The sequence below is a fragment of the Mercenaria mercenaria genome, chromosome 10, assembly GCF_021730395.1.
Source record: "Mercenaria mercenaria strain notata chromosome 10, MADL_Memer_1, whole genome shotgun sequence".
NCBI classification, from domain to species: domain Eukaryota; kingdom Metazoa; phylum Mollusca; class Bivalvia; order Venerida; family Veneridae; genus Mercenaria; species Mercenaria mercenaria.
The window spans coordinates 74028960-74046077 of NC_069370.1; the positions used below are offsets into that span (position 1 = coordinate 74028960).

Consider the following 17118-nt stretch of genomic DNA (forward strand, 5'->3'; position numbering starts at 1 on the left):
ATATTTAAAGATGAACTATGCTTATCTTCCAATAAAACAATTTATCAATAAACACGTTTTAAATCTAGAAAATCCTCATCAAATTATATATTAATAGCTGCATGAAGTACTGTTTTTGTGTGTTTGTTTGTGCATTGTATTTGTTTTACATGCATGTGAAAACATAAATAAATAGTGCATTAACTAAACAAAACCATACGTTTTCTTGTAATCGAAATGTAATTATTTCCTCATTTTGTATATATAAGGAGTATCTATTTAATATATATCTTGCAAACATATGGACACATACATAATGTTTTTACCTTTTACAGTTTCTTCAGCAGTTTTTATTCTCGTTCTTGTCAAAAGATAAGTTCTAGTTGAGAACCAATGAACAAATCATTTATAAAGTTTTTAAATTGAAATACACGCTGCTGTTTTTATTTCAAGTTTACGAAATTTAATGAAATTATCTGTTTTAGGTAAAGATATGGTTCCAGAACAGGCGGTCCAAATATAAGAAGATCATGAAGCAGAGTCCAGGCACCACACCAAGTCAAATGTCTTTGGGAAATCCAGGATCTGTGACACCCCAGCCTCAACAGCAGTCCCAGGCTTCTCCTCCGCCTCCTCCACACTCATCAGAGATCCCAACTTCCCAGCATGGACAAGGAGGTCATCAACAGCAGCAACAACAACATAATAATAACAACAGTGTCCCTAATGGACATCATCATTCCATGATGCCCCCACAGTCCTCATCCGTCAGTCCTCAACCTGAAATGAAATGGTCGGAAATAAATAACATGAACCCATCGTCGGCGGGCAATGCTTACATGTCGGGCATGCCTCCGATGTCTGCTATGGCACCTCACCATTATTCTTGGTACTCTCAGCCACACCAGCAGTCTCTTCTAACTTAATTGTAGCTCATTAAAGACATTTTAGACTTCTTCAGTTTTGTTTATTATTTCGAGTTTAAAATAAGCTTCAAAAAAGCTCTTGCCCCAGAATAAATCTGGTCTGGAAAACAGTTCGAGCAAGCTTATTGTTTATTTGATCAGATGTGAATAAAACACAGACGAAACCCGAGGATGTGCAACAGTTAAGAGGACATTTGTAAAGTGCACAGAAATGTCTATTTTTAGACGTCGTCTTAGTGCTACTGCAAAAGCCGAATGTTGGACGCTGTGAAGAGTTAGTTTGAAGAAGTTGTCTATAAAATGAAACGTATAGAAAATTTGTACTGGATACGAAACTGACGTGTGGATTGTCAGTTAACTTCTGCGGTATTGCTTCTAGCATTACTTTATAATTCCTGTCTCTTAATGAATAACGCTGTATTAGAAAATGCTCAAATTTATATAAATACGCACATGGGTGTTCAAATTTGTGATGAAGACTTTGGCATCTTTCGAAAAGATGTCATGAAGAAAGCAAAGGGTAGTATGTTGAAATGGTGTTTATACTGGGCATAGAAACACTGGCGTTAAATGAACGCCAATTGAAGTAGCCCGATATGGCTGGACAAAGTTAAAAGTGTACACTCAGGGCTTTGAGGATAAGCACTAAGGATGACATTGCGAATCACTAGAGCAGTGAACTGCCATGACAATTATAAAAATCAAATTTATATGTGTATATATTTATTGCAATTTTATTTTAAATGTTTTATATGTTGTAATGTTATTTCAGATTTACTTATTAATATAAACTTTTATCTCTACTGAAATCGAAAACTCCTGTTTGCCCTATTCATATGCAACACACAAGCTGCAATTTCTGAATTGCTTTATATTGTCTAGGAAATGATGTAAATTGTTTCTACTAATGTGAAGTACTTAATTGCATTAAATATTGCAAACGAAAACAAGTAAAAAATGATTTAAGTAAACAATATAACTTTATATTGCCGTATTTGACGTATGTTTCTATAAGAAACCGTGTTTAATTAAAAAAAAAACTCTTCTGTGAATTGACATATGTTGTTGTTGTGGCAAACTGGTTAAATTGTCTTATTTCACTGTTTAACTTGGCCATTCAGGCAGGATTGTTCAATCTTTTTCCTTCTTTTCTTTTTGTACTGAAATGAAAGAAAACATTCCCAAAAGAAATGGATGCATAGTTTTCCAATTTTACAATCATTTTATATATAATCAGTGCTTACAGGTTGGAAGTTGTTAATTTGTTGTTCGTCCGTTCGTCCACAAGCTATATTATACATGTCATTTGGTAAACAAAAGAGACAGTTGGTATAGACAAAGAAAACGTGAAAGTTTAATTTTGGAACTAAAAACTCAAAAGCAAAATTGGATGAAACAACAAATGACATTGCTTTATCATTGCAAAAGCAGTTTAAACAACAGGCGACTCAAGAAAAATCCGAATTTGTAATAACACTAGCTAAGGTTTGTCGTCTGCATCAGTAGAATTTCATTTTGGAGATTTTATTAATGAAAAAATACAAAAATGTAATTGTGAGAAACGTTAAAACACTTTATATATATAACACTAGCTAGAATATGTCATTTGCGACAGGATTTCATTTTGCACATTTGCTTTAAAGATAAAACAAGAAACAAATATTAAGGAAACAGTGCGTTTATTCTCAGCCAACTCACTCTTGTGTTTATCAGATGACCATTCTGTCATTCCATTGACTAGGTCCCAGTTTACTTACATGTCTAGATTATTATATTTTTACTTTCATTTTGTTCTCTGTTTTCTTTGTAAGTTATATTATTAACATGTTCAGTATGTGGTGAAACCACAGCGCATTTAATATGTAGTTAAATGAGATTAAAGTTGAATCTTATATCTTATTTTGTTACTTTTTCCCATGGATTCATTGTAAGAATCAGATTTCTTACACGCGCCATAAAGCAATTAGGTTTTATATTAATCCTAATGAAAAATACATTATTCATTTAATCATGTTAAGGTCGTTGCATACCATGGTGAATATATGTGTTATTTATAATTAAAGCAATATAAATAAATAAATATATAGTAAGATTCCTTGGAAGATTCAGTGGAAGCATAGAACGTAATCAGACATTGTTCATGAAAGATAATATAAAGTGCAGCACTCCATATAATTCGTAGCACCTGCTAAGATGAAACTCCGTTGTTATAAAATGCATATTGAATGGATTACATGATACATACTGGGTGACTTTTAAGGCATCCATACGGCATTTAAACACTGATGTTGAGTTTTGTAATATCTTTGCTATGATATCAAAATGTTATTATGAACGAACAGAATTAAAATGATCTAGACTTACCGGTATATTAACCGCTTTTGTCCAGTCACAATTTATATTATATTTGTTCGGTCGAAATTATTTGGAATAAAGTTTTTAATACATACAGTAATAATCACACACACATATTCTTATACAGTTATATCTTCTAGAAAAAATGGCATTTATTGCTCAATGATCAACTCTAATGCGCTAAGATGCATCCAGTATATACTGATATTTACTAAAATTATAATGACATGGGTAAACAAACTACACAAAGACACAATCTTGGTAGGCACTGACAGTGCTCTCAGCTAGACAATTAGTCTGAATTGATGCCAATACAACGTATTCCGAGTAAAGGGACAGACATTTTAACATGCAATGTCCACAATATAAGGACGAATGTCCAACAGGAAAAGCCACATCAAAGGATGCAGATACATCATCAGACAACAAAATACTAAAGAAATAAGCAAATTAAAGAAATCAAAAACCCACTTTTCAATTAGGTTATTTAGCCATGACAATTAATAATTAGAGAATAATATTTCAAACTATCAGGATTTAAAATTTTCAGGAAGTACTGTATCATCTGCCTTAAACCTGTCAAAAATAAATTCACTAACTAGGTTCAAAGAGGCAACAAAAATCATTGTAATAAATTCACTAACTAGGTTCAAAGAGACAACAAAAATCAGTGTACAGTTAAATAGGGTCAAAGCCTTATGTAATCTAGTATTAATATCGCTTTTGAAGTCCGGGAAAATATATCAACATACACATGGATATAGAGAGAAACTGGTATCAAATGTTGATATAAAACACCGAACAGATGAAAAAAATTGTGACCAGACAATGCTTTCCTTTTTGATACTTTCCCACGGTATGTTAGCCAACTTTGTAAGCCTTTTCGGCAACGTAGTTTAATAAAAGTGAAAGTATTCTTCAGAAGCTCAAGAACAATGCTGTTCGAAAACAGTGTTTAAATGTTTAGGTTTGCAACCTGAGATTTTGTTTGTTTCGTTGATTATAATATCTTTGAATACAATGGAAATGGGAACGGGCATACAAACTATCTTAACTACATACTGTAGTTAGTAGATATGGCAGTAGAGTCAGCGTCACGCTGAAAGTAGCAACAAGTTGAAGACAATCTTCGGCTGCTGATTATCTTCACAGAGAGGCTCATTAAGGTTTATATTTCAGCGACAAAAAATTGTATTTTATATAGAGGTAATTGAATACACTTTACGCTTCTCTTAGTGAGGCTGTTCGCAAATGATAAGGTGATGCCTAAGCTCTACAGGAAGACCTATTAAGCCTTGAAACCATCAGCAAAGGTCTATCATGGACCGATCATATCAACAACATTATGTCCAAAGACTCTTTAAATGTCAAAACCCCAAATAAAAGAGTCAAAGAGGTTGCATATAAAACTTATGTTAGACCCCAGTCAGAGTTTTGTTCCACCATATAGCATCCGTGGCAAAATATCTAACCCTCAAAATAGAGCAAGTCCAAAGATCAGCAGCAAGATATGTTTATAATGACTAGAGTTACACCAGTAGTGTTTCCAAAATGTTGAATGAACTAAACTGGCAACCCCTAGAACAACGCCGTAAGATCAGTCAGTAACAATGTTGTATGAGATCCAAAACCACCTTGTTTGTGTTGACCATAGACACCTTATAAGAACTAGAAACCTGAACTAGTTGATACCGTATTCAAAGACACACTATCATGCAAACTCCTTTTTTCCCAGAAGTATACGACTGTGGAAAAGTATCTCTGTGTCTTTGCAAGCTAGTCGCAGCTTAGAAGTATTTGCTGGGCAGCTGCCTCCTTTCTATCAGTTCTAATTCAACTTCCTGCTTTTACTTTTAACCTAGCCTGTAAAATAGGTCTTTTACTCTATCTTTGTGATGCACATAATTTCTGTATTTTTACTATTTTTAACAGCTTTCCGTGACAACGCGCCTGCTAGTCATAATAATCATTTACGATTGCTAGGCAGTACAACATAGACATAGACATACCTACCGAGACACCATCCATATAACCAACATGAAGACAAGGAAGAAAAATCTGTTGAAAGTACATTATTTTACTTAATTTTGATCCCGATCTGAATAACCTTTCAGCACTTGAACAAAAATGAAAATACATGTTTTGATGCTAAAATGATAAGAATATTATGAGAATAGTACACACTTTCTTAACATTTATACCCATTTATGATAATGTATTGTGTAACAACACCTCCGATTTTATTTTGGAGAAGCTCTAGTATTGCAATTTTCAAAGTGGTCAACAAGATATTAGGTCAGTCAGTACTGTTGCCGTTGTTTTTGTTGTGTGTGTTTACATTAAAAATGAGACAAAATACACAAACTATTTTAGAGGTATATCCCCGTTGGTCAATGTTTGCAATAATAAAGTGAGACATATTAAAGAAGTTGGCAATGGATGCTATACGTTCACTGCACTCCCTCCTTACCAAGATGAGAGGCTGCTTTTGAAAGTCTGCAAATGGGCCATTCATTTTACTGACCCTGTTATGTTGCCATATAGAAATTTAAAATATTTCACTCTTAACCTACTGTATAGGCCTTTCAATTTCTTAAATCCATACTCATATTTTCTTGTCTTATTTTTATATTTACGTTTATTTAATTTTTTTTTTGGATTTAACGTCGCACCGACACATGATAGGTCATATGGCGACTTTCCAGCTTTTAATGGTGGAGGAAGACCCCAGGTGCCCCTCCGTGCATTATTTCATCACGAGCGGGCACCTGGGTAGAACCACCGACCTTCCGTAAGCCAGCTGGATGGCTTCCTCACATGAAGAATTCAACACGAACCCACATCGATGAGGGGCAAGTGATTTGAAGTCAGCGACCTTAACCACTCGGCCACGGAGGCCCCATTTAATTTATTTAACAGGTTGACAACTATGCCTCCTTTCCCTGTAACACAAGCACAAACTATTAACCATTCTCCTCCCACTGTATGTCCAAACAAGTGAGTACAATAGCGTCGAAAAAAAATCCAAATCTCACCTACTGAAACATAACCTTAAGCAAGGTTGACTTGAATGGTACATCAGACAGAATATTTGAAAGATGCAAACAACATCTATAGCAATGGTATACCAAAGCCGTACAGTGCACGCTACAAATCAGCTGAACATCAGGGACACCACAGGAGGTTGAAAACTTACCCGACTGAAATTCGGGGTAAAACATAAGGTGCAAACAAATGAAGGGCTGAAAATACGGATCAATGGTTTAAACTGGTGGTTTAGTATATATTTAATATGTTTGTATAGAGTGCAATAAAGGAAACTCTATACTCTATCATAATGTTTTCATTATTGAATCAAATTGCGAGTTGCCAATGAAACTTTGATTCCGTTAAGGTTTCAAATCTTTCAGTGAGTCTTTCTTTTCATTTGGCTCTGTTTCAAAAAAAGTTCTTTTGCTCGCATGTTGCCATTTATATATGCAATGTATATGTTTCGCTCATAAACGAACACAAAACGCCATTCCTTCAAATAAAGCAATGATACAGTTCGTGTTTCTAATTACATTGCATGATATTTTTATTAACAAATGTGTTCCTAAATAAATAACATGAAAATAAGAGGGCAATGTCAGTGTGACATATATGTAGTTTTCAATACTTACTACCTAAAAGATCATATTTATGTTAGGAATCAGACGTTGTTGTTAATTTGAACTTGCATAAGTGGATTTAAAATGTATTAATAAATTGGTAGATTTCAAAGAAATAAACCACGATATCAAAAAATCATTGTAATAAATAATGCAATATCAAAGTAAACTTTCACAAACTAGCAAAGAATGACAGGCCTAGAAAACTAAATATACTACAATAAATTGCAGATTTTATAATGCACCGGTTGTCCTTAATCTAGTCGAAACTGTTTCTTGACCTTACATGTACAAGTATAACATTGTCTCGTAATAAACACATTTTCCTATGACGCTGTCTCATATTTAAAGATGAACTATGCTTATCTTCCAATAAAACAATTTATCAATAAACACGTTTTAAATCTAGAAAATCCTCATCAAATTATATATGAATAGCTGCATGAAGAGCTGCAACCGTCATTAAATTCAATTTTTAGTAATCTCATTCGTTTAAAAGCTTCCATATTGTTATGTGGCATCAAACGATATAAATACTGTGTTTATTTATAAATGCAACTATTAATGTGCACAATTTAAACCTAACACATAGTAATGTTTATACACACAAACGTGTTTGCTTTATGTTCAAACAAATACAGTGTAGTAAATTTTTAACATTTTCAAATATGATATGTGTGCATTATCTATATTTAAGAAGTGTACCATCATTATATCAACATGACTCAATTACCATCTAGCTGCCGGTAGCTCTATATGACCACGGTATGACTACTTCAGTAGTCCACTTTTATGGCAGGCTGTATGAAGTCGTCAATTTACATTTGCTTTGTAGTTCCCCATTGTTTACGTTTTATTGCATCATAAAAACAAACATGTAATCTGGAATGGGCTATAAAACGGTGTCGAATTGTCTAATTCCAATAAAATGGAAATATAAATTTAAATTGCAAAGGTGTATTCTTACTTACGTTACAGATGTATAAACTATAAGAATCCTATTTATTGCCCCTCTGAAGTACACATACCACATACACATACCAATCATGTTTTATTGCAATAAATTTAAGAAAATAAGACAAATATTTCCTTGTCTTGGCCACTACCCAAGAAGGGATTGCGACACACGCTTCGAGGTATAAACCTGTTGCGTAGAAGAATATATATACCAAATCATAAAATGGTTATTCCTATATAACAAGATACTTTATGAAAATTGATGTAATATTTTTGTGTAAGTAAAAGCTCTACTAGCCAAACATTTTATGCAGTCGAAAAAAAACCTTAAAAAATAAAACAATAAAAAGAAGCCACATATTGCAAATCAAATGACGTGTTTTTGGCGAAACATGTATATATAGTTTTGTTGATATTTTTTTACATGATTTGACTAGACTTGACTGCAAATCAAGCAATTTAGGACGAATTGCTTTTTGCCCGTCAAAGATGTTCATTTTTATTTAAATTTAAATGAATAGAAATATGTGTAATGTAAACTATACAGCCAATTCAACAATTCTCAAAAATACGAAGTACATATTTACATATATATGTATTCCATATTATTATACAAAGTAGCAAAACTGATTTACGTCTCCTTTGAAAAGGGGTTACGTTTCGTGTTAAATTTAACTCAACATCTAAACATTTTATGACTAACACTTGAATTAGTATAACATATTGTGGCATCTTTACATCACAAAAATGCAGATTCACGATCCATGGGCTGTAAATGTGACGGTTTTAAATTCGTTTGCACAATATTTTACAATATAACAAACTCTCAACACCTGCACTGTTATAATTTCTGATCGTTTATGAATATTTATAGATTCATTATTCTTCAAATAGTGTTTTACAAACACATCATGTTTTGTGATAGGGGTCACAGTTTAATCAAATATTAATCTAACCTTACTAATGGAGTATGCAACCATAATATGGTATATATACAACTACGTTTGACACCATGAACCCAACATATTTGATTAAAATTATATTTTGAAGGAGAAAGTCATTAAAATTGCTACCCGTAGGCGATAGAGATGTTCGTGGATGATATCATACTTTCACACACATTAAACTGAGGCCCGTATGCTTAAATATACAAGGTAAGCAATTTGTTTTTCTTAATATGAAAGTGATAGCGTTGTTGGTAAGCAAAGCAACTTGTTTTTTTCTAAATATGAAAGTAATAGTGTTGTTGTTGTTGGTAAGCAATTTGTTTTTCTACATATGAAAGTGATAGTGTTGTTGGTAAGCAATTTGTTTTTCTACATATGAAAGTGATAGTGTTGTTGGTAAGCAATTTGTTTTTCTACATATAAAAGTGATAGTGTTGTTGGTAAGCAATTTGTTTTTCTACATATGAAAGTGGTAGTGTTGTTGGTAAGCAACTTGTTTTTCTAAATATGAAAGTGATAGCGTTGTTGGTAAGCAATTTGTTTTTCTACATATGAAAGTAATATTTTTTATTTATAGAAGAACCCTGTCCAAAAACAAACGAAGGTCGTTAATTATCTATTACTAACATTGTTGGTTTGGGCAATACATAAAATATATAAGAAGATCCTTTGGAAGTATGCAACTAAGCGAAATATCTGCATTGTACATAAACATGGAATGGACCCTGCGATCCTAATGTACCAGAAAATATGACAAAACTGAGTCCATGTACAGCGTACTCAAACACTGCTGTAGTGATAGTTAATAAAATCTATAAGAAGATCCTTTGGAAACATAGCATGCAAAAAGCAACTTGAAGAACAAAAAACAACAACAGCAGACTCGTAAGTATAGTAATTACCATCTAATTCATATATCGTTCAGGTAGAGAAATTAATCTGGTGTGATTCTGTGGTACGCAAATGTGACAGAAAAGATATGTTATTACTTTGCTCTTCATTTTGCATCGTTTTTAGATGATTCTTCAAATTGAGGCAAGGATTTTTGCCCAGAAATGGATCTAGCTAGTGTGACAGCTCTGTGAACATTGTATATGAATATATCTAAGCTTATTAAATAGATACTAGCATTTGAAGATTTTAGCAAATAAAACTTTGAGAAGTTAAGACGTTGCAATATACCGGTCCCAGCACCGGTTTATGTAATCAGATTAAGTAACTAACTTGGACCATAACCTTTAGAAATGTCCCCTATATTTTGCTTCAAACACTACTAAAGAAAAACATAAAACTCATAAGATAATTTTTGTTAAAATGTAAGCTAATACCTCCCTAAGTTACGTCAGGGCCTGCTTAATCTCCTTTTTGGCAATAAATTAATCTTTTTCGGCGACGCCGTCTAAATTCGTTTTCGTTTTCCTATGCCACGTGACTTCAGTTTGCCAATCAAACTACTTGATAACGCATTATAGATAATTTATCAAAACGGAAGATTTATGCAACACTCTGCCTGATTGGACGAGAGTGTCAATTTCTTTCACTCTGTTGACTGTGCTACGCTGAGTGAAATGTAGACAAAGCGTTTATCCTAAAAACGCTGCTCACAGTTTTAAAGTCAACTTTGGCTCAGTATATTTAGCAAGAATATTGATATATCTCAAAATAATAAGTAAGTTTAATAAATATGATAAAAACCTGTTCAAATACCAACATATATCAAATTAAAGAAAGAGCTGAATACGGTCTGCGTATCACATGAATAAGGGTGTGATAAGAGTCTTTTATGTAGAGAAGTGCTTTTTAAAAGATTTTCCTTGTTACAATTGTCGTCTGTATATGAAAAGGTTTCTTGCTTTTGTGACTTATTCAGTTTGCATATTAAAATGAGTACTTGTTTGCTTTGATATATTTGTTACAAATTATTTAACTGATTTGTTATATATGAATTTTTTTTATTATTGTATGCAAGTATTGAACTCAGTTGAAATCTGTTTCATTATATATATGCTATATAATGACTGAATCTCATTTTACACTGAAATGAAGGTACGTTGTATACAGTTTATCTATGTGATATAACTACGGTCAAACTTTGCTTATGCGGTCAAAATTTGCTTATGAAACAGAAATATTGAAATAATAACAATTGTGTGTTTTGCTTGAACTTCACTTTTTATAGGTGTGACGTCATTGTCCAAAGATTCACGAATAGCGAATATGCATTTGTTAAAGCGGGATCAGTTGGCCTATTTTAGAAATAAATAAAAATAATAAATAAAAAAATCCTTTAATTGATTTTTTCTCATGTATTCTAATCAAACTTGATTTGTAGCATCTTTATTAGGCCCGCAGCCAATTTGTTCAGCTGGGACATTTGACCCCTTTTAGGGGCTGCTAGAGCTAAAACTAGAAATGCCTTTATACAGCGTCTCATGAACAGCTTGGTGGATCTTTGTCATACTTGGTCTGGAGCATCATTATAAGGTCCTCTTCCAAATTTATTTATATAGGAACTTGGGCCCTATTAGGGACCACTATAGCTAAAAGTAGATATGCCTTTCTTCGCATTAACCACTAAAATGTAATGGATTTTTATCAAACTCGATGTGTAACAATATCGTAAGGTCTCCTGCTATTTTGTTACAAATGGGGATAGGGACCAATTTAGTTAAAAATATAAACACGTTTAATGACCTCTTCTCATGAACCGCTTTATGAATCTTCATCGAACTACTGCTGTAATTATTCGTCTAAGGATAAACGAAACAAAATTGCAACCCTACGAAACCTTTGCGAAAAATTAAAAGAGAACTATTTAAATTGTTAAAGTGCGGTGTTTAGTTTTGCAATTTGAAAAATGTTAGATGAAAGATGAATGTTAGATGAAAAATTTATAAACTTCTGTCCTTATTACAATTCGCCGACCATCATTTTTAAAGATATTTCTTGTTATGTACGGTTTTTATTCAGTCATATCACACTTCACATCCGCCTTATTTTGTCATGATGCTTGTTGAATTATGAAGATTTCAATTTAAACTATTATTTTATTTGCATTAATGCTTGGGAAAACCTTAATGGATGATTCAACATATCTGTTGTTTTTTTACTCTTAAGCTTCCACTCGATGAAATGATATATGTCAGATAAAAAGTAAGTAAAAGGAAAGAAAATTTATTGTTCTATTTTGGAGATCAAATAAAATGAATATTTGACACTCACAAATAACAATTATGATAAGGTATATGATAGATCAACTTTTGGTACCGTGCTTTATAAGGAAGCAATTTATTGTAACAATGGTAAAGAATCCGAATTTTTTTCCATTTTCTAAACCCATTCTAAATTGGGGACCTCATTTTTAAATACCCATTTTTGCAACGTACAAGTTACTATTCAGAAATATGAATTTTCACTGCTCACATTTTGACAATGAAAAAATCATGTTCGCTAAAATATTTAAAAAACAAATAAAAAAAATCCAATAGGGCACCTTAATGTCAAGTCAAAGTTCATTATTAAATATTTTAAAATGAACACATATATTGCTTATCACCTCATTAACTGAAAAGTAATACTAAAGTCTCTAAGTCGAGTCGGAATGCTTGGTAATTTGGCTAAAATCCTGGTTTTGCAAAGGCTATTTGAGGCCAAACCAAACATATAAATGATACGTACAGTTCGCTACGAGTAGGTCTGATGAAGACTTGTTACTCTGTGTATGCAGCATTGGATATTCAAATTTTTGTGATTTCACAAAGTGACAGTCAGACAGGTTCGACCTTAATGCGTATTTTAAAAACAACCATGAATTTCACAATGAAATTGAAATTTCTAGGCTTAGTTTTCGGTTTTGCTTTCTCTTTTATTCACTTGTTTTAACCCTTACCCTGCTTCTATAACGAACTTGTCCATCTTTCAGTTTGGACAATACCATTAACTGTTAATAGGGGTGCTTACCAAAAAGATACTGATACAGCAGGCTGATCATGATCTGCACTGGTCGCAAAAGCAGAAACAATCGTGTCCAGCATGATAAGGGTTAATTGATCCAATGTTACATTCCTTAAAGAACAATAGCGACGTCAGGTTATAATATCAGAAGTTCTAACACGTGCTTCTAGTAAATTTCACGTGTCTCGCATGACTAAATGACGCATAAACAAGTATGACCGAAACGAGCATTGTGGCCGATAAAATGTTCCGTCGTTTTGGTCAGTTAAATTTCGTGGCAATTCGATTCATTCAGGAAAACGCATTAAGACATAAGTTATAAACAAACCATAGCTAGGCAAAGAAATAACATTTCGTTTTGTTAGTCTGTTCATAAAAGGTAATGTAAAATACAACAGCCCTATAGTCTGCCCAGCAACAACCCTATAGTCTGCCAAGCAACAGCCCTATAGTCTGCCCAGCAACAGCCCTATAGTCTGCCCAGCAACAACCCTATAGTCTGCCCAGCAACAGCCCTATAGTCTGCCCAGCAACAGCCCTATAGTCTGCCCAGCAACAGGCCTATAGTTTGCCCAGCAACAGCCCTATAGTCTGCCCAGCAACAGCCCTATAGTCTGCCCAGCATTGGCTTAAGCAAAATTCTATCTTAAAAGAACATTAAATGAACTTTGCTTCCACAGGATCTTTTTAACCAAAATGACCTGAAAAAATAACAACACAGAGTCTAATTTTGAAATGCACTTCTTTCGTTGATCCTGACCTAGAATCTTTTTCCGGCCGCAGGCCGGTAATGATTTCATCTTTACTTCCTGTTTATATCGGGGTGAAGGTCATTTAACAGCTGATTAAAACTGTACATTTTGATTGGTGGATGAAAAATTCTGGAATACTAGTAGATAATATTTTCTTAAGGGGTGTGCAGGTGCTCTAAGCTGTATTGTTAGACAGTATAATCCGTTACAAGGCTCCTGTGGAAATAGCTTGTTTTAGCACTAGGCAAGAAAACCATACCACAATATCATCACGGCGACAATGGTTATTACGGAGGTAATTAAAATATATATTCATCAGTACATGGTTTCCGTTTATTCGCAAGCTGCTAAAGTTGGCGTTACTCACCATTTCACGTTGTTGAAACATATTTCATTTTAATATTGCATTTTAATGTTTAAGCTTACAAATTTATCTGTTGATATAAGTTTGATGATATAAGATATCTGTTCTTAATATTTGAACCATATGCCTTAAATATTATCTAAACATATTTTGTAAATTGTTTGATAGAGAAACTAAATGTTATCTCAACCTAAAATTACATTTTATCTCAGTTACAAATTTGCCTCATCTAATAGTGTTGATAATGGAAGCTGTACGTATGTACTCTGTGAAGTATTTATTGAAACGATGTTATTAAACCATTGAAATTCATATCTATATAAGCTATTAAATACTTAAATAAATCTACCTGTGCTTACAGTTATTTTTCTCATTATTTTAAATGGAATACTAGCAGCTGAAATTCATGTTCTCCTCAAGAAATTGACTACCTTTTAATAAACACTGTCATTTACATAGTTGAAAAAATAGTCAATATATTTTTGACATTCGTAAGGAATGAAACGGATAGGATTTTCAACCACTTATCATTGCATAACTACGTAGACTGGACGCTTGTCTTCGCACAGGACAACTACACAGTTTAAGTAGTCCATCTAACTAAAATCTTTGGGTTTTATTTGTATTTCTAACTTGCATTTCAATTCAAATACCAAGTAATGCTCAAATTCGAGCATTAAAATATCTGCTGAATTTCAAATGTATCTTTAATTTGAAAGTAGATTTAATCTAAGAGACATGCTGCAAAATTTGGTCAGCAGATTCAGAAGTTTATTAAAGAGTTTTAAAATACATGTGTTAGGATTTACCTTGCAAATATTGCTTTCATCTGCACATTTCTGTAACTTTGGAACATAGTTGGATTAAAAGTGACGTTTGGTGTACATATTGACAAGTTTAAAAAAAGTCCCCAGTGGCTGTTCCAAGACGGTGACCCAGCGTGTTCCTTTATGTTTGTTTTGTCCATGTTGACTGCATATTTTACTTTGTCTATGTATAGAAAATACGCGAAAATTTGCTGACTTGATACATATTTGTGTAACAGAAATTAGAGTTATGTTCAAGATATCATTTGTGATATTATATGTAACCTTCCTGTGTGTTGTTATTTACATGTTATGGATGAAAATCGTAATTAAAAAGTATGTTCTGTTCCGTATTGTTTTGTATAAAAACAGTACACTTCATTATACACTGTTTTAAGGTTTCTGTCTGAAGGGCTTGTGTTCTTGGAACATGGCTTTCTTGTTGGATCTGCGTCCTGTTTATTTGCGTACATGTGTATTTAGTTACAAATTAGATATACAGTACATATTTTTTATCGGATACTAACATTTCCAGTTGAATGCCTATTTATCTAAAGAAAAAGTAAGACATTTGCGCACATGAGTACGCTATTGCTAAAATAGCTTTATGATCGAAAACGTCTGAAGGAAGGAAAGAAGAAAATCCTAAATTACCCCTGGCATCCATTCTCAAATTATTTTCCCGGAATCGATGCGAAATTGCTACCTTCCCGCTAAATTCGCGTGCGATTGTTCCAACCCAGACTCAAGATTCATGTTTAGCTGACGGCCTCATCAACGAAACTGCGGTCCTAAAAATACAACGCGGATGAATCAATTTTCAATATGGAAATTATTGAATTCTGTGCTAAATTACACTTAATAGTTTTATCAGTCATGTCAGGCCATATATCAAATGGCAAAGGGTCTGTGGTTGAACGTTCCTGGAGAAAATGCACAATTAGGGAAAACTGAATTCCTACGGAAGACCATTGAACGATTTTGAGAGGCAAACTATGTTTTATGCGAACGACAGTAAGGCTATACATTTCATATCTAATTTTGTCTATAGATATGACTACACACTTTTGGAATCAGTATAATACTTTTATAATTTATAATTTTTACATTCGCTCTATTCTTTTCCATTGAAAATTATGACGTTTATTTCGTATGAACAGCAAAAGGAAAGGCGCGAAAGTTACGTCAACGCTGCTTAGTGATAACGGGTCGCTGTTTTGACGACGTCCGCGTATAGTCAGGGCGAACGTTCAACGTCGCAGTTGTTCCGTCTGGTGAACAGAATGGCCGGGACGCTGATTTTAATGTTAAATGCAACAAAATGTATGCACTTTATAATATAATCTTGTTTTCGAATGGAAAGGAAATATAATGTAAATATAAGAAATGTTTTTTTCAGTGTTCATGCGAAATGAACGACAGGATAGGATCGGCAAACTAAACATGAATCGCTAGCGCGATTCATAGATTTGCCGATCCTATTCTGTCGTTTATTTCGCATGAACACCGAAAAAATAATTATTTCTTAATAAATTATTATCATTTGAAATAAGTATATATGATTAAATTTAACAACGTCTGATTTATTTTGTTCACTGGTTCCTTACATACCGACATTCACATACCTATGCACGTGATGAATTATTGTTGCATGTTCCAACTGTTTAAATGTGTCCGCTTTGTTTCTACAGCATGCACGTATAACGTGTTTGAAGCTTTGAAGGGATGATCTGTTACCTAAATCTTTCACTTATTATACTATAAAATATGAGAAGAGCTTTCATTTTTCATTTACTCTGTTGCTGATAAAGTTCATTCCGACATTTAAAAAAGTTTTTGACGGAAACTCGATTATATGGATTTATTAGAAAGTCAACAGCAAAAGGCCCATTCTATTAGATAAAAGGCATACTTTGCGAAGTTTCCAGCCCCTTTCAAGCCCACTAATTAATATTTTGTATTAATTTAAACCCGGTACCCGAAAATATCTATTATATAACGATATGGCAATTATCGCTCAATCTATAAAGCAAATATTGCATTGCAGGAATTTCTACCATTTATTAGGGAAGTTACAACTTGTTTTCATTCTTGATTGTTTGAAATTGAACATAGAAAACTCCTGAGTATTTACATAACAGACCTGGTCTAATATTTGAATTGATAAATGCTTAAAATGCAAATACCTGTGATGAATTGTGCACTTCTTGAATAGTTGAAGCGGAACAGTATAATGGTTTAATTTGTAACAAAATGATGGAGGATATTAAGGTCATTGTCAATAGGAATAAAATGCGTAGGGCACGAACAGACGATATTTTTATACTGTTTGAGGTCGACCCGAGCTTACACGATTAAGTTAGATCATTTCGCATATTTAACATTAAACAAATAATCACATATTCTTAAACAGTTTATCACAATGGTG

The 17118-nt window shown here is 33.2% G+C and overlaps 1 protein-coding gene across 1 annotated transcript; it reads left to right on the top strand.

Moving 5' to 3' along the window:
- The first annotated feature begins 509 nt into the window (after nt 1-509).
- On the top strand, nt 510-905 carry LOC128546456 (uncharacterized). Its single transcript, XM_053516982.1, has one exon. It carries the CDS (start codon nt 510-512, stop codon nt 903-905), a length of 396 nt encoding a protein of 131 aa, XP_053372957.1.
- The last annotated feature ends 16213 nt before the right edge of the window (nt 906-17118 follow it).